We start from the raw sequence: 24,820 nt of genomic DNA, 5'->3' as shown, positions 1-24,820 counted from the left end.
CCAGGAGCTCAGGTCACCTTATTCACCACAGGAACACTACACTACTTGAAAGCAGTATTATTTAGTTGTGATCTTCTGTAAGGTTCAATATTTCCTCAGTCGGGCTGCTCTAGATTTTGAGCAAGATGTTTCCTGCTATGCACTACTTTAGTTATTCGCCATAGATCTTTAAGTTCGGTTGTGGGACCAAATGACGCTGTCCCAAAAATATTATATAGAAAATATGTCCCATGGAGTATATAATTGTATAATCAAGTCTTTAAATAAAGAATAACAATTGATTCTCGTTGTGTTCGACGTTTCTATTTATTTGCTTGTTCCTTCCCTGTTCAAGCTTTCTCGAAACAAAATCCGCTTAAGATTTTTAATTGATAAAATAAACGCTGATTTAGAACGGAAAATACATTTGTGTAAGTTGAACTGGATTGAAAAAGGACTGGATAGTGTAAATATTTATGTAACTAAAAGCGTTGATCATCTTGGTCCGTGGAGTAAAATTTGAACAATAATACTCCTGTCAATTGGATTTTTAGGTAGTAAATTGATGACTTTAATTACTTACACTATTGTATTTTATTTAAGATTGTTTTGTATTTAATTTTAGAATTTTTGGATAAATAAGAGTTGAACTTGCCAAATTTAGGCCTTAAATACTTTCACCTTGTTATATTCTGCTACATTTAATTATTGTGAACACTTTATTCCATCAAAATATTGAAAAATGAGTAAATAAAAAGCGCAGGTTTTAGTGAAAGTGATTAGTCAAAACATTACAAGTACATAAGTTTAATATTAACGGTTTATTATTTATTTCATTATTGTTCGTTAAAATTTTTAAAAAATATTTGATATCATAAAGTACTAATGAATTTCATTAAAATCAAGGCTAAAATAATTAGTAAAACTGCTAGTGTGAGAAGCAAAATTACAATGACCTACATCTTATCGTTTATTTTATAATATTTCTACATTACGCGTTGGCGTAACGGTTACAGCCATGGATTGAACTTGTTGCGCTAGCGGTTGCGGGTTCGATCCTCGCACATGACAAACATTTGTATTGGCCATACAGGTGTTTGCCGTGGTCTGAGTGTTTGTGCAGTCCTTGTGGGTCTCCCCATCGCGCCTCGGAGAGCACGTTAAGCCGTCGGTCCCGGTTGTTATCATGTACACCTGATAGCGCTCGTTACTAGGGAGTAGGAAATATATCGGAGTAGGGAATATATCCGCCAACCCGCGTTGGAGCAGCGTGGTGGATTAAGCTCTGATCCTTCTCCTACATGGGGAAAGAAGCCTATGCCCAGTACTGGGATATTACAGGCTGAAGCGAACATTATCAACCTGTTTAAATTTATTAGAATTTTGATAGTAATGCTAAGCTTACATAGAGACCATAGCGTCTTTTGTAATACTCGTAATCGTTGAAAAAATTTCTTTTGGAAACGAATCTTTAAAAAGTGATGATGTGACGTAATTTTGGAAAATATTCGATATTTTTTATTACTAACAAAATATTAAGAGATTTTGATTAGATACTCATGTTTGACCTTAAATTATAGAGTATAAATTTACATAATTTACTAGCTATTTGCTTTTATCGGTGGTCGGCACATTTGTAAATACATCATCTGATTTTAATGTCAGCTTAGAACAACGGTCGTGTCCCAGTACAGAAAGAAGGTTAATATTGGTATTTTTAAAAATGTGTTCTTCTATAATTTTTTTTGTTAAAATTATGCATCTTCACTCGCTACATTAAATTACTAAAATTTTTGCTTGTAGCAAAAAGATACCGTGGTGGTCTTGTAATCATAATAAAAAAAAAATATTTGCACAGTAAAAAGGTTTAGAAAATAGTTTATTTATATTAATTATTTCCCAACTTTCTTTGCTTGAAAAGGTGTCTTGACGTCACAGTGGTCGCGTGTTGGATCCCTGTCTGCAGTTTAGATTTATATTTCTAGAATAATTGGTTTCTGGTGTAAGTGTTAGTTCCCAATGACTAGATGTAGGGTTATCCCACTATAACTCAGACAGTCCTGGCCATTGTTATTATCACAAACACGCAATAAGCATTGTTACTTTGCTTTCTGCTCGATAAAGATACTGTCCGCATTATAATATTTAGTTACAATTGTATAAATTAATTAGTATTAAACTATATGATAAATCCTTCTCCTACATGGGGAAAGAGGCCTATGTCCTGTAGTGGGATATTACAGGCTGAAGCGGTATATGATAAATTAATCTGTCAAGACTTCTTCAAAAAGCTAAAGTAGCACAGTTTTTAAATTAATGACTTATGTCATTTTTAACCGACTTCCAAAAAAGGAGGCGGTTCTCAATTCGACTGTATTTTTTTTAATGTATGTTACTTCAGAACTTTTGACTTTGTGGAGCGATTTCGATAAATTTTCTTTTAATCGAAAGGTGGTGTGTGTCATTTGGTCCCATTTACATTTATTTGAGATCTAACAACTACTTTCCGAGTTATATCTAATAAAGCTGATGTTTGTCATGTGGTCACATATAAATTTTATCGAGATCTGATATCTACTTTTTGAGTAATCTTTGATAACGCGTCTATTTTTTCGTCGATCTGCGTTGTATTACTCGTCGATGTAATTGAAGTCGGTTTTTTTTCGTTTGCGAGCAAACACAATTATAATTAATTAGTACTTATTCTTAAACTAAAATTAAAACTTTAGTTTAATTAAAGATATGAAACTGTCAAAAAGTCAAAAAAGTCTTAACTTTAGTCAAAGTTAAATTTAAGTGACTTACGCCGAGTTGCACGAAAAGAAATTAAAATTTAAGTAGTGATTAAACTAATTTAATCGCAAGAATTGTATGAAATTCTTCTGATTAAATTAGTTTAATCGCTACTTAAATTTTAATTTTGTTTCGTGCAACTCGGCGTTAAATGATAGTTTCTATTTTTATAATTTTTATGTTTTATACTATTTAATCCATACAAAAGTTTATTGCTACTCCTAGCCCTTCGGAAGCGACGGTTTTCGTGCCACCGAAGTCTGAAATAGTTTTATGCTTGAGTGCTGTAACAAATTAATTTCCAATTGTATTCAGAGATAAAGGCAGGAAAGCGAAATATTTCAATGCTATCCTGAAGGAAGTTATGAAATTCTAACATCGGAAAATATGCAGTTTATGCATTTTAACAAAGAATACGTATACGTAACTTATGAGTTAAATGATACCGTATTGATATCACAATTAAATGTTTTAAAGTATATATACTTTTGCTGACTTTTGACAGTAAAAAAGTTTTCATTCGATACGGTTTTTTTTAAACTTCGGATCTATTAACTAAATGTGCATGTACATTGTACAATGTACATTTTAAATCTCAGAAAAATTGTACGATTATAAGCGAGTTGTAATTCGAATTTAATGTGGAGCATGTTAAATCTTGTAAGAAATCATATGTAACCTAAATTAGAAGCTAAGTGAATATATGGCCTTCGTGTTTCTGTAGAAAAAGTAACGTGTGATTTATTAAACTCTGTTAAGGTAAATAAATAATAATTACCTACATCGTAAAATTAAATACTCTAAAAAATTAAATCCCAATAGGTCATTGCACCTTTACTGGTTTTGCGGCTTGAATGCACATGGGCTTATGCAATAATGATCCGGTTTTGGCCAACGATCACCTACTTTTTTAAGCAATATCACGGCTTTTGTACTGTAATAATGGAGACGAACGTACGGGAATTCGTGCGAAAACATGAAACAACAAAGATTTTATGTTTGGCTTTCTTACGCTTTTGTTAAAAGTATTTGAACCAAGTTAGACATATATGCTTTCACCAAGACTTTGAGCACTCAATTGGAAGTTCTCAAAGATAAGAACATTTCGTTTCATTTTCTAATATCTAACTCTCTTCAATTTTTAAATCAACATGTTTTAATGTACGATTAGTCAAATTATGATTCGATTTGCATCAAAACATTGAATCACTTCAGCAAGTTTTTAGTTCTCGTGCTTCTTTTTTTTATGAAACATGAACCGGTTTGCCAAAGTGTTGTTATGTTGATATTTTTAATTATAGCGGTGTTTTATTCACACTTAATGGTTCTATATTAAATTTTGTATATAATTTTTTCTGTTTATTTATTTGCAAACATCTATATTTATATATGTAAATAAAAATTAATCGCCTAAATGTATGTATGTCGCCCATAACTTCCGAATATCTCCTCTTGTAACTATATCTCCATCTCAGCTTCCGTTTGCCTCGCCCGATCACACTTTTCGTAACGTTCTTGTCACACATTTACCAGCTTACTTCTCAAGTCGAGCATGCGTAAAAAAGTTTTAGTTCAAAATATGGCAGTATGAAGTTCACCAGCTAGTATAAAAATATATAAAATTTGTTAATCTCTGGCTTAACAGTCATTTTTAGTTTAACATTTAAAGTGAGATTTGGTTAGCAATGTATATCACTCAATTCCTAACTGTAATCCCAGCGAGGTTCGATCTCCCGGATACTACATATTACGAGTATATTAAAAACTGAAATAAATTCTATTCAAGTGAGATATTGTTTAGTATCAGCATATTAGGTACCTATACTAAATTTGCACAAATAAATTTATTGATATATCTGTTTTGACTTATAATGTTTTGACAAAAATTATATTTTAAACTAGCTGCGCGGACAGACTTAGTTCTGTCAATAGTTAATCTATACAAATAAATAAAATTCAAGTGTCTATTTGTAATATAAAAATAACCGCTTCTTACTCTTCTTCTTTTAAAATATATTATTAAATAAAATGAAAATAGCTTCAGAAATATGCTGTGCTGTGTGGCTACGGCACTAAAGAATTTAGCCACCCCCTTTCTTCCCGTGGGTGTCGTAAGAGGCGACTAAGGGATAACAAGGTTCCACAACCACCTTGGAACTTAAGAAGCCGACCGATGGCGGGATAACCATCCAACTGCTGGCTTTGAAATACACAGGCCGAAGACGGGCAGCAGCGTCTTCGGTGCGACAAAGCCAGTACTGCGGTCACCAACCCGCCTGCCCAGCGCGGTGACTATGGGCAAAACACATGAGTTCACGTTATTTTTGGCGTCAACTTGTGGAGGCCTATGTCCAGCAGTGGACTGTATAGGCTGTAATGATGATGATGATGATGAGCTTCAGAAATGAAAATAAAATCATACTAACGTACCTTATAAAATTTAGAGTCTAATTTAGTACGACATCAGACGTCTCAAACTGAATTGAACATTTATTTGAAAAAAATCACGGCATAAATATCTATACAAATAATAAAATAGGAGTGTCTGTTTGTAATATTAAAATAACCGCTTTTGGTACACGATACATATACCAAAATAAAATTTTAACATACCTTATGCGTAGCGAAAAAATAAATACATCACCGTTCTATTTTTTTTCAATGTTATAAATATTTCTAAACTTTAAGTTAACATTAATAAGTATGGAATAAAAAAGTGAAGGTTGACTTTTATGAACAAAAACATCAACTTTGTATTTGAGTCAAAAATATTTATTTTTGATGGTATACAAAGTGGTGTGAGTTCTTTGACATCCTTCTTTTGTTTATATATAAATTTGTGTGTGATTTGTGTGTTTTTAACAACAGACTATATGTTATATGAGTCGTTATAATTCGCGAACTGTCCCTATGACGGTACAAAAACTATATCTTTTAAAATTAAAATTTGAAACTGTATCTTTTAAGATCATACATTACGGAAGGCAGAATGCCTCGTGGTAGTGGCGCCGTAGTGAAAGATTGCTATGTCAAAAAAGTAAAACTGAAAAATTATGCACGAAATAATCGTCTTTTAATGATAATAACAAAACATGATTACAACTGTTATTACATGTTAAATACTGTCGAAAAATTTCAATGTTTTATGATTTACCATTCAAAGTTAAGAAAAAAATCATGCATGTTTTTTTATAAAACAATTATGTGAAAGCTCGTTCTGTTGTACAATTAAACATTAATGTATGTATGTATGTATGAGTACCGTGTAAATTTCTGAAATTTCTAAAAATCATTTTTAAATAACCGGGTTATTATACGCTCGTGTCACAAGGATTTACCGTTACTGAGCTCTTACCTAAATTTTGTACAAGTAATTTATTTGAACAGTTTGTCTTAAATTGATTATCGCCGAATGTATAATGAAACAAATGACTAACATTACTTAAAGCTTAAATAACGGTACAAAGTAATGAGTGTGTACAGAACAATGATAGTGTCAGTGGGCCATCTCTGTTGCTTATCTTATTCTCGAAGTAACTGTACATGACATTGATTTTCTTTGTTCTAATCATCTGAAAGTATCCAATAAGTCATACGAGTATGATAATAATTATATTTTGGATTGCAATTTGCAAGTTGTAAAGTACAATAAGTAATTCCTAATACGGATGAAAAATGGTGTAACAATATATGACTTTTTTGATATAGCATAGAATAATGGTCTACACATTGAAACAAATGAGGCCGACAATACGAGATTTTTCATAAGTGCTAGTAACATAGGCTTTAGGTTTTATTTTTAGTACCTGGGTGACCGAGCTTAGCTCGGTATTTTTAGTAAATCTTGTTTCTTGGAAATCATTATTTATAAAATATGAACAATATTTTTTTTACCAACAATGATTAAAAATATAAATAAATATAAAAAATCAAAAAAAAAAAAATAATAATAAAAAAAATAATGATGAAATATGAATAATGTTTTTCAATTTTACATACATTATTAAATAAAAAATAGCGAGTGCAATTAGAAAACAAAAAAAAATAATCGACCCATGATTTGAACCATGGTCTTCTCGATCGCGACCGGTCGATTTTCCATCTAAGCTATTACAACTTTACTGACTGTATTCTAACGATATTTTTTCATTGTCTAAAAACTGAGATAAAACGACATTTCCTAAAAATAACTCCTACCTAGATTTATTTATCTCCCCCGAAATTCCCAGCATACTAAATTTCATGAAAACCGTTAGAGCCGTTTCCGAGATTCAGATTATATATATACAAGAATTGCTCGTTTAATAGTATAAGATTTGAATGGAATCTTTAATTATACTAAAAAGGGGAGTAATTAACTACGATATTGTTCTTTTTATAAAATAGTCGCATTACAAGCAATGATCCATAGACGTGACCTTTTGTATCAGTCTCCTGGGTCTCGCAACGTTAAACCATTGGATCATACTTTAGTTTGACTTCTGATAGTAGGACATAATATTCTAAGACTAAACGGAAACAGATGTTCTAAATTCAGTTATTTTATCCTTCATCACGAATACTATTCAACGTTAGTGAATAGAAAAACTTTTTTATACTGCCTAAAAGTATTGCTCGCCCTTTTTGTAGAATTACCTTTTTATAATTTATGAAAAGGACGATATTGCCCTGCTATATTTACTGTACATTAAACCTGTTAAAACTTTTAGTCTATATATGGCATTTAAAAGTAAGGTCTATAGTCTTACTTCTCTTGAAATAGCAACACATTAAGTCAGTATTAGTGCTGAATCTTTTAACAAGGTTTATATAGTTTTCAAGGTTGCATTAGTTCAAGCCTGTTTGCCTTAAGAGTCAAGGGTGCTCATTTCTAATAATTTTGGTTTGTTTGATGAAACTAAGCTCTTTGCGAGATGAAGTTTCCTTAGCACTTTCTGTTTGACCTTTACGTTGTTGAGCGCTCATAAGACTACTCTTACAATTGAAGTTTCAAAGATAAATTAAATTATTAAGTTTATTTTTGTTTAAATATATAAAAAAAAATATTATATTAAAATGATGATTAACCATTTTTTATAACCATGTATATAGTTTATAGTTTTGTGTTTTTAGATATAACATGAATTTAAATTTTTTAAAATCATTATAATACAGATACACGACTATCAATCCACATAGCGTGGCATTTCTTCTCCATAGCGATAGTACAACCCTTTGCCCAAGGATAGTATTTAAAGATCATCCTCATCAGTATAAGAATAATTTTGCAATTCAAGTCAAATAACAACAACAGTTTTACAAGTTAGAAGTTTGTGAATTACTCAGACCTTGATAAAAATTTCCCATTACATTCAGAATTATACGAATATCACACATCCAACAGACATCCAAATAAATAAATAGCTTGTCAAGTTTTCATTAAAGTTGATTGCTTAATTTAGTTAACGAGCCCGTTCCCTGAGGGAAAATATTGCATTAAGTATATTAAAGAGACAGTATTCTCGCAGAAACGCTGCCTGTCATAAATTGTCTACTTTATTCCTTTGAATTCGAGTAATATACATAAGTAATGTACATATTTAAATAAACTGTCACACATGTAGATTTATATGACTAAATTTATATGCACTAAATAAGTTGGTACCCATATTTCTTCGTCTGATTAAATCACAGCTGTCATGATATTTTAGGACTTCATGTTATAAAATAGAAGAAAAAAAGGTTATAATATTTTTAAATAAGGTATTAAATATCGCTGGCGTTTTCACCGAGGGCTGAATCTTGTTACCCGAGTCTAATTTGAGTTGAAGGGCAGAGGGTAAACGCCCCATTTACTAGTTTTACGGTACGCGGCTAGCACTGTCTACACTGGCTATATATTTTAGAGCTATATTTACATTGAATTTAAGATTTTAATATTTGAATAATTTACAGATAACATAAATATTTTGCATAGATATATTTTTAATTTAATAATACAAAACAATGTGGTTCGTTATTTGGTAATAATAAAGCTCACGAGAACTGTGGCCTTACAATTTAACCACGCTTTGATAATGTTCTTACATTATATCTGTCAACGTAGTCAACATTAAAGACACCGCGGCACGATATTATCATAATTAAGCTTATTATATTATAGTTTTGGCACCAATTAAGTTAAGTAGCAAGTTAATAATCTGGTTAATTATTGACTTATTTTAATATTGGGTTTATTTACTTCCTTGCACGATTTAATTCATTTATCTTAAGCATTTTATGTCGAAGTAATAAATTATTATTAATTAATATGTGAAGCAAAAATTTTGTAGTTCTATTTACGAAAATTGCGCCGACGGAGGAGTATGACATTTCGCACACTTATAGTTTATATAGAGAAGGAGTGCAGAATGCTAATATATTTTTTTAAATTATGCATTAAAAATACATTAAATCAATAAAAAAACATTACACACACTACCATGTATTTGACACTATTATTCGTTGACAACAGAACCTAAATAATGTTTAAACTTATAATTTAAATTATTTTGGTTGAATTTCGACCACTAGGCGACCACTAGCACTAGTACATTATTAATTAGTTAATTGTTAATTAGTAAATTAAGATATTATAGTGTATAATATTGTCTATGTGTATATTGTAGTAAGCCTCGACCGAATGTGAGATTATAATATGACATAGGATGTCAAATGGATGATGTGAAATGTAAAGAATGATTAATTGAAAATATAAACTACAACTTCCAAAAGAACAGGCGTTAGACCTTTTCCCTCTTAAATCTTCATAATTACTACTTCTTAAAGGATTTATGTACCTACATAAGTATGGTATAAATACCGAATTATTTTTCAATTTTAATGCCTGTGTTTACTAGTGTGATAACTGAAAACTTATTACTGATAATACTTTTTCCTGGTTTTGTTTGACAGAACTGCATACAATCCAATTGTTCAGTTCGCAGAGTTATAAAATAAATAAATTTCTTAAATAAAAGCAGCCTAAGTCACTCCTCATTAACATCAGCTATCTGCCAGTGAAAGTCCTATCAAAATCGATCCAACCGTTTCAGAGATTAGCCGTGTATACATCCATATGCATGTAGTAAAAAGCGGTTATTTTAATATTACAAACAGACACTCCAATTTTATTATTTGTATAGATATTTATGCCGTGATTTTTTCAAATAAATGTGATAATTCAGTTTGAGACGTCTGATGTCGTACTAAATTAGACAAAATTTTATAAGGTAGTTATTTCACGTTAGTATGATTTTATTTTCATTTCTGAAGCTATTTTCATCTTATTAGATAATATATTTAAAATTTAATATTGATAAACAACGATATAAACTTTTGAGTATGTTATAGAAATAAGTGTCTAATACCCATTTTTCTTAAATTTAAAACATTTATTGAATTAAATATAATAAAATTAAAGTAGTTCTTGAGTATAAATCGCAATAAATAATGCGAAATACAACCCAGCTAGGAAACCACATAAGGCTACCTACCTCTCGCAGAAATTTTGGGCCTCACGCAGTTGTAGTTGATAAAAAATACAATGAGTCTGTGATAGATCTGTAGTAGTTAATAATATATAAGGCCGCAACGATATTTGTTTTTTACATGTAAGCTGATTAGATTTATTTGTCAGCATTATTAGATGTAACAATATACAATTGCTGATGATGATGATGATTTGTTATTGCTGCAAGAGGTTATTGAGTAAACTTTATGTGTGTATAGATAATGAAAACAAAATATTTTCCGAAATAGATTAACAATGAGTTCAGAATCGAAATAGCAGTTTATTTTTAAAAACAATAATAATTTTTTTCCACACCGAATCCAAAGCCTCGTTAAAAAGGATGTTAAAGACTCGTATACAGGATTAAAGGACAGGTTTTAAATGAATTGGAATACATGTGTAATTTATATCAGGCTAAAACTTAAAAAATAATTTTAAATATAGTACAGATTTGGAAACGGTAACTGTTTAGGGTTTTGACATATCCTTCGATTAAAGTTGCATTCTAAGTACCTAGTTGTTAGCAACATTTTAATTTTAAATAACCACTGTAACAACATTTAAAAAGGATTTTGAAAAGTCGATTTAAATAAAGTGTATTTTGAATACAAGATTAAAACATATATATACTATGAACATATACTTGACGATATCTTATGAAATTTTCCTTTCTTGAATGATCAAAACATTCATGAAGTTGAGTTTTGAAGAGATAATTTATTATCAATAACTTAAAGAAAGTTTATTTCAAGCAAACATCTTCTTATTATTTTCTGAATAAAAAATGTAATATTAACTTTATGAATATAATATTCCTCACACGTGTTAAACCAATTGTAATGGTTTTTGTGATTGAGATTGATTGATTTGAGTTCCATGACTATTACTACAGTAATACTATATGATTATAGTAAGTTTAATGATTATGCAATGCTTGTAATTTGTATTTTAATTTAATAAATGATCTAAAATACATATTACCGCGATATTGACCTCTTTATTTATGAGTATAGAATGACGTTAATTATTGTTCTCATTTCAACATCAATTTTAATTACAATAGGTAATAAGTAAATAAGTGTGAGCACGCGAAGTATTCAATTGTGTTGTATATAATTAACACGTAAATCATGATGAACAATAATAAAAAAATATGTTTTGCTGATTTAAATAACAATTTGAAAGTCTAGCTCTAAGAATATTTCATCTTCAAACATTTGTTATTTAAGAACCCTCAACGGAGAATGAGACTCGAGAGAGAAGTCATTATACGTTAGAATAGTTCACAAGAGGGTACAAATTTGGCGAACATAATCCTAAAATTGCCTCTTTCGCGGACAAATTAAAGCAAAATCAAACAAGAATAATATGGCAAATTTGTATTGATATGACGACGAACACTGATGTAGTTTTGTTTTTATTATTTTCTATAGCTGTGGTATAAAAATTAAAGATTTTTCCAGACTATCACACTATTAATGCCTTTTTTTTTGTCACCTTCATCGAAATCGATGAGAAGGACTATATATAATAACATATACACTATGACAAATATACTATGATGTTAATTTAATTTGCTATAACAGTTTTTGTATTAAATAACAAAAGAAGTCATAATAATAATGTATATTTCTATAATCACATCCTAAGTACAATTTAAAATTTAAAATTTAACTACACTATTTCAACAACTATAATATAAATAGTCTTGTGCATTAATTGTAGCCCGTACATGCCGTCACGATAACGGTACTACTCGCGCATTCGATCACAGCCTCTTCATGTAATAACGTAAACATAAAATCCGAGCGCAAGTCATGCTTATGCACTGGAGAAGCGCTCGAGGTGTGATCCGTTCCACTGTTGATTAGCTTCAACGCACCCTTGACATTTAGTGGCCCGGCAGCGGCTAGTGGCCTCTAGCCCCATCGGCGGAAACGGTTGTACCGCGCCACGGGAAGATAAGGGTATCTAGCGGGCACTATCACGTTTTCAAGATTGTAACCTCGCCTTTGCCTCACGAGCTCACCACTTTCTAATTTTCTTGGAGCTTTTATGATCTTTACAACGTTCGACTCTAAAATTACATTGTCCGACACCACCGCGTCCTCCGGTCTCAGTTTGGTCACGAGCTTAGCTCTGTTCTTTTGTGCGTTTAAATATTCCTCATTTAGCACATAGTCTAGAAGCTTCGGGACCTGGTTGTATCTGGTGTCTATTTCCCTTTCGTATCCGAAACGATCGCGCGGAGCCGGTGCAGGGGCAGCGGACGTGGACGCTACGAGCACAATAGCGAGCGCGAGATACGCGTACATGTTGCGGTGTGTGTCGAGCGTTTGAGCCGCGCGAGCCCACAACACATTTTATATAAGTATGCGAGCGATCGGCGTTCCTAATTTGAGTAGATATTTTTTGTATTCTTTATAAACGAGACGTTCTTGAACTTGGTAGGGTAATTGATCGGAGATGCAACACGGAGCGCGCGTGACGAGGCCACGAGCCTCGAGTGGCGCGGCGTCGATTTACTGCGATGTTATTACATTTAAAATATTTCTTTTAAAAAATAATGCAGTGATGTATCAGGTTATGAACGCTCATGAACCTTGTTCTACTTAATACATGCTACACATACAAGGCGACCATCACCCGGGTGCGGTTGGCGTAGATTATATCACACTTCGCTTCTAATGTCTGGTTGAGACATTAGCACTCATGAATTATGATAATTATTGGCATTTACTCTTTCAAGCGCATTCGTATATGTGCACATTAGGAATAAGTAATAAGTTTACGAGGTGGGTGATTTGATGTTAAATACAATATTTTTTGAATACTTTTTTCAAATAGATTGTTATGTTAAAACACAATTCTCTTTTAGATCTCTAATTGTAAGTTTAGTGTAATTACACATTTAGTTTAAAGATACGTCATTAGACTATACAATTCTAATGGTCCGTTAAGAAATGTGTAGTTAGGATAATGTAGCCATATGACATAATTATTTACACAATTTTAATTTAACATAAGAGTGTTTTTTTTAAATATAACTAGGTTGGCAAACAAGCGTACGGCTCACCTGGTGGTAAGCAATTACCGTAGCTTATAGACGCCTGCAACACCAGAAGCATCGCAAGCGCATTGCCGACTCTATCTCCAATCCCTCCCCAGGAGTATAATATAATAATTGTAGGGAATTCTAATGTTTACGCGAATTTCTCTCATTATAATAAAACAACTTTTTCGGATTTTATCGCGGTTTATTATGTTTTTTAAATGCCCGACGTTTCGGATAATTAATTTACAGCAACCATGGTCACGGGAAAACTGAATGAAACGTCGGGCTTTTAAAATACTTCATCAAATACGATAAAATTCGAAAAAATCGTGTCATTATAATAATAGGGAATATTAAATAATAAAATAAATATATGTGAGTATGTCTTGTATAAGATAAAACAATCAAAATCAAAATCAAAAACAGCTTTATTCAAATAGGCCTCGTGAGCACTTTCGAATCGTTATTTTACAAATTAAAAGTTTTAAAAATAAATAATTATTTTTGTAAAAGTAAAGTAAAGCTACCACCGATTCGGAATGTAGATTCTGCAGAGAAGAATCGAAAAGAAACTCCGCAGTTACTCTTTTGAAAAATAATATATAAACTGTGTTTTAGTACAAAATTAGTTTAGTAAACAGGCCGTAAGACATAACACTGTGGAAATAGCTAAAATATATTAAGCTTGCAGATTCAACATCGGTCAGTTGTCGTACTTTTCTAACTGCGAATGCTGCGGAGCTGAGTCTACCATTCAAGGATGACAAATGGGAATTCCACTGAAGTTTTGAGTCCAAATGTATTCCTAAGAAAACTGTAGTATCATTGATAATAAGCCTCTCATTATTTATTATAAAATTATAGTTTGGATGCGTAACATTAAGTACCGAAAACACAACGCACTTGATTTGTTTGGCTTTCAAAACCGTTTGTTTGTTTTAAACCAATCTTGAATTCGCGACAAAGAAGTTTTTACGTCATCATAATTTACTTTTTTACTTTTATATAATTAAACACTATTAGCTTATGGTGCGAGCTATGGTATAAAAAAGAGATTAATTAATAAATATTTATATATAATAATTATTATTTCATAATATTGAATTTTCATAATATAATTAATTCACAATATTAATTATATTATATATGTCTACCCAAAATGACTTTTACCAAAGGTATGTCTAAGACAAATCTGTCTTAGAAAAAAACTAACTAAATAGAGCTAAAAATAGCTCTAGATTTTTTTAATTCCAGATTTTCGTTAAAATCGTCAGAATCGTTTAAATAAAAGGATCAATTCATTTAATTCCTTTAGGTCTACTAGAGTTTTTGTTGTACAATACAATAAAAGATAAAAAACTGTGAAAAATAAGGACAACATAGCTTTGTCTACATTTTACACCCTTCAATCACGTAACACTAATTTTATCATCGTTTTGATTTTTCTGCTCATTTACTCTACTACGCATTATATAGTAAATACTTTAAGCGTCGCCACTTAAGTACTTACTTGACTATATTTGCCAATACGTAATATAAATTACTAGTAGCGTTCAAGTTTTTACGTGAGAACTCAGCTTATTTTTCTCTGTTCTGTGATAAGCAGCAATAAACACAATTGTTAACTGATATTAATAATGTAAATGCCAAAGTAATAGACAAAGTGTTCGTGTCAAATATTATTAAGTGAATAAGATGCAAAGCCGGTTTTGGCGACAACAGTAATCAAGAATTTTACAGATCAGTATTAAGTTTAGTATATTTACAAGTTTTTAAACAATATTTAATAATTTGTCCACTGTTCAAAATATAAACAAAATCGGTAAAAAAATATAATATTATTAATAACAAAAGAGAAAACGAAATCAGTTGTCCTTTCATTTTTTTTTCTTTTACAATTAGAAAATACGATCCAAATAAAAAGTAGTTTGACGTTTATTATTTTATTTTTATTTTATTTTGTTTTATTAGGAAAGCATACAGTGATACATTTTAACAATTGCTTTAAAAAAAGGAAATATCTAAGCACCATTTAGTTGCTTTCGCAAGTACAAATCTATTATTTTGAATGCTTTTAAAATTTAAAAATTTACGACAGTTAAAAATTTAAAAAAAAAAAAAATTAAAAAAAATCCAGCATGAAATTAACTACATACACTTATTTTTTTTTTTTTTTTTTTTTAAATGAACTTTAAATAAGGAAAAGAGGTTTATGATACCATATCGAACCAGTGTCTTGCCAATTTAGTTCTAATTGTTTTTACAGAAGTGTTGAATAGGTCAAAGTCGGGGAAGTCATTCAGCTTATTGATTTGATCTGCGGACCTCAAAAGAAAGGAGTTTTGCCTATAGTTTGCCGAGCAACTAGGGACATGTAAATAGTTGAGGGGATGTCTTAATGATCTTTTAGGTAGTTTTAGGTAAATTTTGCTAAGAAGATCGGGAGAATCTAATTCACTTTGCGCTATCCTGGTCAACGATGTAATGTCTGCTATTTTACGCCTTTCATGCAACGGTAATATATGATGTCTTTTGCATCTATGTTCGTAACATTCGTCAAACTTGTTAGACTTGAACTGAAGATATCTCATGAATTTACGCTGGATTGTTTCTAACCTATTGATGTATACAACATATTGTGGGTTCCAAATCTGTGAACAGTATTCGAGTATGCTACGCACATATGAGCAATAAAGGATCTTGACAAGCTTAATACTATTAAATTGAGTGCTTTGGCGTAGAATGAACCCCATTGACTTATTCGCTTTTTTTACAATATTGTTTATATGGTACTCATACGTCAGCTTAGAGTCATGAGTAACGCCCAAGTCTCGTATTTCATTTACTACTTTAAGCTCCTGCTGTCTTAGTAGATATTTAAATTTGATGTTATTGATTTTACGTGAAAATGTGATCGAAAAGCATTTTGCGACGTTTATATCTAATTTATTTATGAAACAATAATTTTCGAATCTTAAGAGATCCTGCTGTAGAAGATGACAATCCTTTTCAATACGTACACTTTGAAAGATCTTCATGTCGTCAGCATAAAGTAGGAATTTTGAATGCTTGAAGCAAGAAGCTATATCATTTATGAAAATATTGAACAGCAATGGACCCAGCAGTGAGCCTTGTGGGACTCCAGATGGTACCCAGTTCCATGAAGACATATAGCCATTGAGAACAACAGCTTGAGACCTCATTTCAATGTAAGCTTTGAACCACCTGTATAAGTTTCCGTGAATACCAGCATCTAAAAGTTTTTTCAAGAGTATTTGATGATCAATACGATCAAAACATTTACTGTAATCAGTGAATACACAGTCAACCTGTGCACCTGAATCCATACTCAATGTAATATAGTCTGTAAAGAGCAGCAAATTGGAAGCTGTTGAGCGTCTCTTAACAAAACCATGTTGCTCGGGGATAAACGAAGATGACAAAAAGCTATAGACTTGAGTATGAACTATCCTTTCGAGTATTTTTGCGAATATACATAATTTGGAAATCGGCCTATAGTTTTTCACCTCACTCTTATTTCCACTTTTGAAGATTGGGGATATAAAGGCGGATTTCCAGATTTTGGGAATGTTACCTTCTTTTAATGAGCGTGTAAATAGTATTACTAGGGGTTTAGTTAGGCTGTCCGAACATCTCGTAATAAATAACGGTGGTATATGATCGGGACCGGCCCCTTTAGTCAAATCCAAGGATTTTAGTAGCTTTCTAATCGTTTCGGGGGTTATTTCTATGTCTGTGATTACATTACTATGGTTGGGAGGCGGAGCATGAGTATTAGACCGAATGCTGGAGGTGGTAGATGACAGAAATGTAGACTGAAAGTAGTTTGAAAATAATGTACAAATATCATCCCCTGTATCAGCAGTATCTCCTTCGTAAGACACGGAGGAAGGAATATTACTAGAACTTTGTTTATTTGATTTTATGAAAGACCAAAATAACTTTGGGTTTTTGGTTATCGAGTCCTCGCATTTCTTAATATAAGTAGCGTAACAATTTGATTCCAACGATTTAGCCCTGTGACGGAGTAAGGAGAAGGAATCATAGTCCTCAGTGTTACCATAAATACGGTACTTTTGAAGAAATTTAAACTTTTCCTTGAGTACCTTTTTCAGAGAGGCATTGTACCATGGTGGAAAGTTAGTAGCTTTTATAACTTTGTGGGGAACATATTTATTAATCACTTCATTTAAGCAATTATAAAAATTAAATACAGCTTCTTCAACCGAATTTTTTTGCAAGAGTTTATCCCAGTTCAAATCATTTAAGTGTTGCCTAATGTTTACATAGTCGCCTGCCTCAAAAAAGTACTTCAGTCTCGGCTTGGTTGGGAGTTGCTCGTAATGAACACTTTCAATTATTATGTCAAGGGACTTATGGTGAGGGTCTTCTGGCACTAGTGGGTCGTCACAGGAAGAAACTCGTAAGCCTTTGTTACATAATACTAAATCTAGAATCCTGTTATTTATGTTACGGTGAAGATTATATTGATTAAGATTACATTCCGATAATGTGTCAAAGAAGTAAGTTTGTGACTCACCTGTTACTCCGGAGTATTGCGGGTATGTGCTACACTCAAGGAACCAGCTAACGTTGCTAAGGTTAAAGTCGCCCATAATTAAAAATAAATCACTTGGATGTGAATTAATTATTTGTTCAAGATTATCTGTGAAATTAAACAGTTGTGAGTTATAAGAATTACCATGATTTTCGCTACAGAGATATACTGTACATACGTGCATTTTACAGGTTTTGTTACCATTCTTAAGAGTAACGGTTACCCACATGTCTTCAGCCGACGAGGACCACTCCGGGCGGTCCACCGCACTGATTTCGCGACGTACAGCCAGCAGTACACCCCCTCCGTATCTCTCTTGGGTAGCAATATAATTTCTATCTCTGCGCCAAACCATATAACGGTCATCAAATAACTCACTGTTATATATACCATCATGCAACCAAGTTTCAGTCAATGAGATAATATCATAAGATTTAAGCAATAGATTTCGCTTGAAAAGATGGGTTTTTGTGCGTAGACCTCGTGTATTTTGATAGTATATATTAAGATCAAATGAAGCCATTATTGATAGATAGTAATACATAGCTTAAACAAATCGAGTTGAGGTATTTACAGCGTAATAAAAAGACACTATTCGAAGCCGAAATCCCTGCGCATATAATATGTAGGTACCAAACATAATTGTTTGTGAGATTATGCTTATCTAAAATAAGAATTACATAGCCCACGATACACGCCATCACACAGGCGTAAAGAAATGAAGAACAACGCAAAAATGATTTGACTTTTAAGTATATAAAATCATATGATTTAAATTGTAATTTTGTTACATTCTCGGCAAGCGTATAATATACGGTAGTAGTGTAATAACTAAGTGTAAGCGAATCTATTCTCAGCAATGCACGTGCGCAAGCGATAATGAGCGCTATGACATCGCAAACGCAAGCGCATATCGGCGTTAGCTGTGCACACCGGTGTAAACTTACGTGTGATAACTGAATGACTGCCCCGTTCTCGTTAGTTATTACGCTCGGCAAGAGGTAAGACGAACAAAAGACACCGGTTATTAATATGATTCTCAAACTAATTATATTATTATGTTTAAATAAAAATGAGCTAAACTTTAAGTAATTTTCAAGAGATCCTTCTCGCCTTTTATAAAAAATATTGGTGATGTGTCCGATTTCCTGGCCATGATTTTGCAGTGTTTGACCCAGATGTACTTGAAATTCTTCTCCTTCGCCAATTTTTTTGCTTTACTGAGTAGGTTTTGTTTCGTAGCGTCAGATGATCGTGAATATAGAAATCTCCCGCAGTACTGAAACCCAGGCCAGACAAGTTAAGATGCTGCTTATTACGGCGTGACGAGGCAACTAACTCCTCCTTAGTGTAGCGGTTGTTAAACGCGATGATTATGGGTTTCTCAATATTGGGTATTCGCGTTGGGATTCGCGCAATATAATTGATTTCTTCCTTTTTTATAGGAGCGTTGCATATGACACCAATTTTGTGGGCAATTTCGTATAGATTTTCGTTTTTCTTCTGAGGGATTCCTCTTATTTCTATATTGTTGGCTCGTGCCCATTGATCTCTATCTTCTAATTCGTGATGAAGCTTAGCAATCTCAGCCTGGAGGGTGGGTACGTCCCGAGCAATATTTTCAACTTTAGTAACTCTTGTTTCCAAGGCTTGGAGTGTCACTGAAAAATTATTTAAGGCCTCTTGAACCAATTCATGTGACTCTTTTAGATCTTTCAAATCACATTTAATCATTTTCACGTCTTCTACCAATGATGCCAGAGGAGCCAACTGCAGCACAACATCGCTCAGCTGTGCTTGAATCCTGTCCAACTGGTCAGTTAGAGGGGAAGGTGAAACTGGTGAAGGGGAGAGGCCAGACTTGCATTTTGGGCATCGCCAAGAGTTCTTCCTGTCTCCTAACTTTCTGTATCCTCCTTCTGTGATCCCAGCGCAAGAAAAATCAAAGTGCTGTTTACAAAGACTGCACACCGGTCCATCTGTATGTTGCAATCCACAACTAGCACACGTCACCATTTCGTAGGTTTGAGAATCACTGGTTTCGATAGAAAAGCAAACAAGCGTGTATTCTCTATTAGCGCCGAAACGAGACTGAATTCCTGTAAAAAAAATTCCTGTAGCTTTTAACTGCACGGACTTTGTTTATACAACTCAATTATTTTTAGTTATATAAGAAAAAAAGCTGAAAGAAGAAAAGCTGCTAAGTCTCAAATAGAAACCTCATTAACATTGTAGTATTAGGTTATTTTTTTAAACTTTGCAGTGCTTGAAGTTTCATTTTATTATTCATCACCACCGTTAATGCTTTTGTTTTTATTTTATATTTCTTTTTAAGATAGCTGGTAAAAGTGCAAGTTTGAATACTGAACTGATATTGCCGATTTTTTTACAGATATTACAAAAATTTACTTCTCAAAATTTTGAGGTTTAACTGTTTTAGGAAATCTTAAAGCGTATTCATTTTTATAAATTAATTTTGTAATTGGTATTATTAATTCGTACGAAATATTTTTTAATTAATTTAGTATAACTAACCTAACACAGATTTTTGCTTACTTTAGCTTTAACCATTTACAATTTACTGATAAATTTAGTTTAAGTTTATATAAGGCTACCAAAAATGGATAATTGTAATCCATCTTAGGCACGACTTCTTAGAAGGTGCAGAGATAACTTATACACTTTGATTGTCTCAAATACTGACGACTTCATGATATGTTCCATTAATATATAAAACGCTTATGATGACATATGTGGTATTATCACATCATTAATATTTATAATACGTGTATCTATAATGAACAGACGACTGAAGCCGATACTCGTCACACGGAACGGAAAACACGAGGTCATCCTCAAAATGTACATAGAAAATCAGAATACAGGAAGCTAGTACCAATGAAGCTGTCGAAAATGACCTTCTGAAACAAATATTATTTACAAACATAACCTTTTGCACCAACCCTTGAATAACATTAAAACTGAAATAATATATTTACCATACTCACACGGTCGTGTTTTTTAAGATAGGCATTTTAATGTATTGATCTATGTTATAAATAACAGCTGGTATACGAGTATATCGATACTTATTATCTTTTTCTGTAATAAAATAAAATATATATATCTAATACAAATATATAAATTTACTTTATATCCAGATTTCGGATTGGAGTCGAACACAACCCTCGACGCAGAAAACAGGGTCACTACAAAATGCGCCTAGTTATATAAGTAGTTATTGTAAACAAATTTCGCTTTTTTCCATAAAATTTGAACAGATTTCTACATAAAAATCATGACGTATTATTAACGTGTTAAAGAAAGTGGCTACACCGGTAACGTATTTGAAATGTATAAGAACGATAATGGGCATATTATGTTGATGAGATAACATAATGTTCCCGAGTCATGTTTGTTTATTCCTGCTTACAAAACCAGTTTATAAATTCCTTATCGAGTGTCAGTGTTAAATTAAAAAAAAAGAAAATATTAAATTGCTAGCCGTGCCCGTTATTTCATCTGTTTTGTATTTAAATCATTGACATTGGTTGGCCTTATCGTCATTGCTCCCCTATAGGTATTGAAGAGAGGTTTATTTTTTATTTTTTAACCTTCCTTTACAAGTACGCTAACTAAAATAATAATCACTGCAAATTGAAAATTAAAATTAACATAAAAACTATTAAAATTTAGTATGGAAGAAAATATTTTTATCAAAGTTCATGTGCATGCATATATTAACGGAAATGTGTTAATGCCAACGGAAGTTCACTTTAGGTAATTAGTTAAAACCAAGGCTAAGATTTTGTAGCGACTAAATTATCAATTAAATCCGTTTAACAATGTTAAGATAACAATAACACAACACAATACAGTACAACAACGATTTTACTTTTAAATATATATGAGGTAATTTTATAGTATATTTTAACTTAAAATTTAATTTAGGTAATTTTTTTAAGACAGTGTAGTGTATGTTTTGTTTGTTTTGTTTTGTGTAAAAAACGGTGCAAAGTAATAGATGCGTAGACACGCATAGGCGTGTCTAATCTTAGAGGTCATTTAACAACTGATAATAATAATTTTATGGTTTGCAACAAGTTAAATGTATATTATAACTAGCAGTGCCCGCGGTTTCGTCCACGTAGAAATCAGTGTGTCACAAAGTTTTCCCGGCAAAATTCCAGTGAAACTCTCATCAAAATCGGCTTAGCCGTTCCGTAAACCTTGCTCTTGAACTGCATGAAAATCCGTTCAGTAGATTCTGAGGGAATCGATTACATACACTTCTGGTGACTTTGTTTTATAATACACTAACTGTTGCCCGCGACTACGTCCGCGTGATTATGAAGATATGCATATGTAAGATGTTTAACGCAAATTATTTTTTTATTTCAGTCACTTGAAATGCTTATCATATTGAGTAACTTGTTAAAAAGCACGATTTAGTATAATTTAATAGTTGTTTTTATAAAACCTCCCTATACACCACATTCTTAGTTTCATTTTCAGGCTGCAGTATAAATAACCTATCAGGCGAACTTATAGCTGCTGTATATATTTCATACAAACTATCAACCCCAATTAAACCCCTTTAGCCGCGGAATGTCACAAAATCCGTTCTTAGCGGACGTCTACTAACTATAATCTGCACTGCCAAATTTCATCTTTGTCCATCCTGGATGGATGGACCCTCCAGCGGTTTTTGAGTTCTCGTGATGAGTGAGTCAGTGACCTTTCTCTTTTATATAATATATAGATTACGATGCATTATTTGGACACCTCCTTACCATCTATAGAGAAGTTCCAACCCCCGTTTTACTCCCTTAGGGGTCGAATTTCGTAAAATCCGTTCTTAGCGGATGCTTACGTCTTATAAGAAGCCTACCTGCCAAATTTCAAGTTTGTAGGTGTTATAGTTTCGGAGATTTCGTGATAAGTGAGTGACCTTTCGCTTTTATATATAATAATACTAGCTGTGCCCGCGGCTTCGCCCGCGTTGAAATCAGTGTGTCACAAAGTTTTCCCGGCAAGCTTCCAGTGAAACTCTTATCAAAACCTTCCTCTTGAAGCCCTCTCTGCATTGGTGAAACCGCATGAAAATCCGTTCAGTAGATTTTGAGGGAATCGATCACATACACTTTTGGGGACTTTGTTTTATAATACACTAACTGTTGCCCGCGACTACGTCCGCGTGGTTACGAAGATATGCATTACTATTAAGATGTATAACGAAAATTATTTTTTTATTTCAGTCATGTTATCACACTGAGTAACTTTTTAAAAGGCACAATTTAGTATAATTTAATAGTTACTTTTATAAAACCTCTCTATACACCACATTTTTAGTTTTATTCCAGACTGCAGTATAAATAACCTATCAGGCGAACTTATAGCTGCTGTATATGTTTCATACAAACTATCAACCCCAATTAAACCCCCTTAGCGGTGGAATATCGCAAAATCCGTTCTTAGCGGACGTCTACTATATATATATAGATTACGATGCATTATTTGGACACCTCTTCATCATCTATACATCATACATTTTAAATTTCTAGTCTCTTACTTCAAAAACATAGGACTTTCATACAAACTTCCAACCCCCGTTTTACTCCTTTAGGGGTCGAGTTTCGTAAAATACGTTCCTAGCGGATGTCTACGTCGTATAAGGAATCTACCTGCCAAATTTCAAGTTTATAGCTATTATAGTTTTGGAGATTTTGTTATGAGTGAGTCAACCTACCATTCCCCGTTTTAACCCCATAAGGGGGTTGATTTCTAAAGATAAATTGTTTGGACACGTTCTCACCATCTACAGAGCGTACATTTTAACTTTCAAGTCTCTTACTTCAAAAACATAGGACTTTCATACAAACTTCCAAACCCCGTTTTACCCCTTTAGGGGTCGAGTTTCGTAAAATCTGTTCTTAACGGATGTTTACGCCCTACAAGGAATCTACCTGCCAAATTTCAAGTTTGTAGCTGTTATAGTTTTGGAGATTTCGTTATGAGTGAGTCAACCTACCATCCCCCGTTTTAACCCCAAAAGGGAGTAGATTTCTAAAGATAACTTATTTGGTCACCTTTCTACCATCTCTAGAGCATACATTTTAAATTTCAACTCTCTTACTACAAAAACATAGGACTTTCATACAAACTTCCAACCCCCGTTTTACTCCTTTAAGGGTCGAGTTTCGTAAAATACGTTCCTAGCGGATGTCTACGTCGTATAAGGAATCTACCTGCCAAATTTCAAGTTTATAGCTATTATAGTTTTGGAGATTTTGTTATGAGTGAGTCAACCTACCATCCCCCGTTTTAAACCCATAAGGGAGTTGATTTTTAAAGATAAATTGTTTGGACACCTTCTCACTATCTACAGAGTGTACATTTTAAATTTCAAGTATCTTACTTCAAAAACATAGGACTTTCATACAAACTTCAAACCCCCGTTTTACCCCTTTAGGGGTCGAGTTTCGTAAAATCTGTTTTTAACGGATGTTTACGCCCTACAAGGAATCTACCAGCCAAATTTCTAGTTTGTAGGTGTTATAGTTTCGGAGATTTCGTGATGAGTGAGTGACCTTTCGCTTTTATATATATTATAGATAGAATATAGATAGATAGATAGCTAACCATAACATTCATGATAAAATCGACAAATTAATAGTTTATATCAATTTTTAAAACGAACAAAAAAGCCCTTCCCCCAGGGGATATAACACGCATACTACAAATCAATTCGGTGAAAGATCGTCTTTTTTTACAAGTATCACTATAAACTTTTATATAAAGCATGTGCCTGCAAAACTTATAATGTGTGTGAAACTATGGGAATATCTTCACAACTTACAGTGACAACTATATAAAAGACGGA

At 32.5% G+C, this 24,820-nt stretch overlaps 2 protein-coding genes across 2 annotated transcripts in view; one reads left to right on the top strand and one right to left on the bottom strand.

Moving 5' to 3' along the window:
* The window catches only part of LOC123659773 (fibrous sheath CABYR-binding protein), a 69,712-nt gene that overhangs the window by 30,342 nt on the left and 14,550 nt on the right, over window positions 1–24,820 (top strand). The gene's annotated exons all lie outside the window — the stretch shown is intronic.
* Window positions 11,845–12,642, bottom strand: LOC123659774. The gene has a single exon (XM_045594951.1). The coding sequence runs from the start codon at window positions 12,616–12,618 to the stop codon at window positions 12,223–12,225; it is 396 nt and encodes a 131-aa protein (XP_045450907.1). The 5' UTR covers window positions 12,619–12,642; the 3' UTR covers window positions 11,845–12,222.

Source organism: Melitaea cinxia, chromosome 14 (assembly GCF_905220565.1).
Source record: "Melitaea cinxia chromosome 14, ilMelCinx1.1, whole genome shotgun sequence".
Taxonomy (NCBI): Eukaryota; Metazoa; Arthropoda; class Insecta; order Lepidoptera; family Nymphalidae; genus Melitaea; species Melitaea cinxia.
This window is presented reverse-complemented; position numbering and strand designations above follow the sequence as displayed.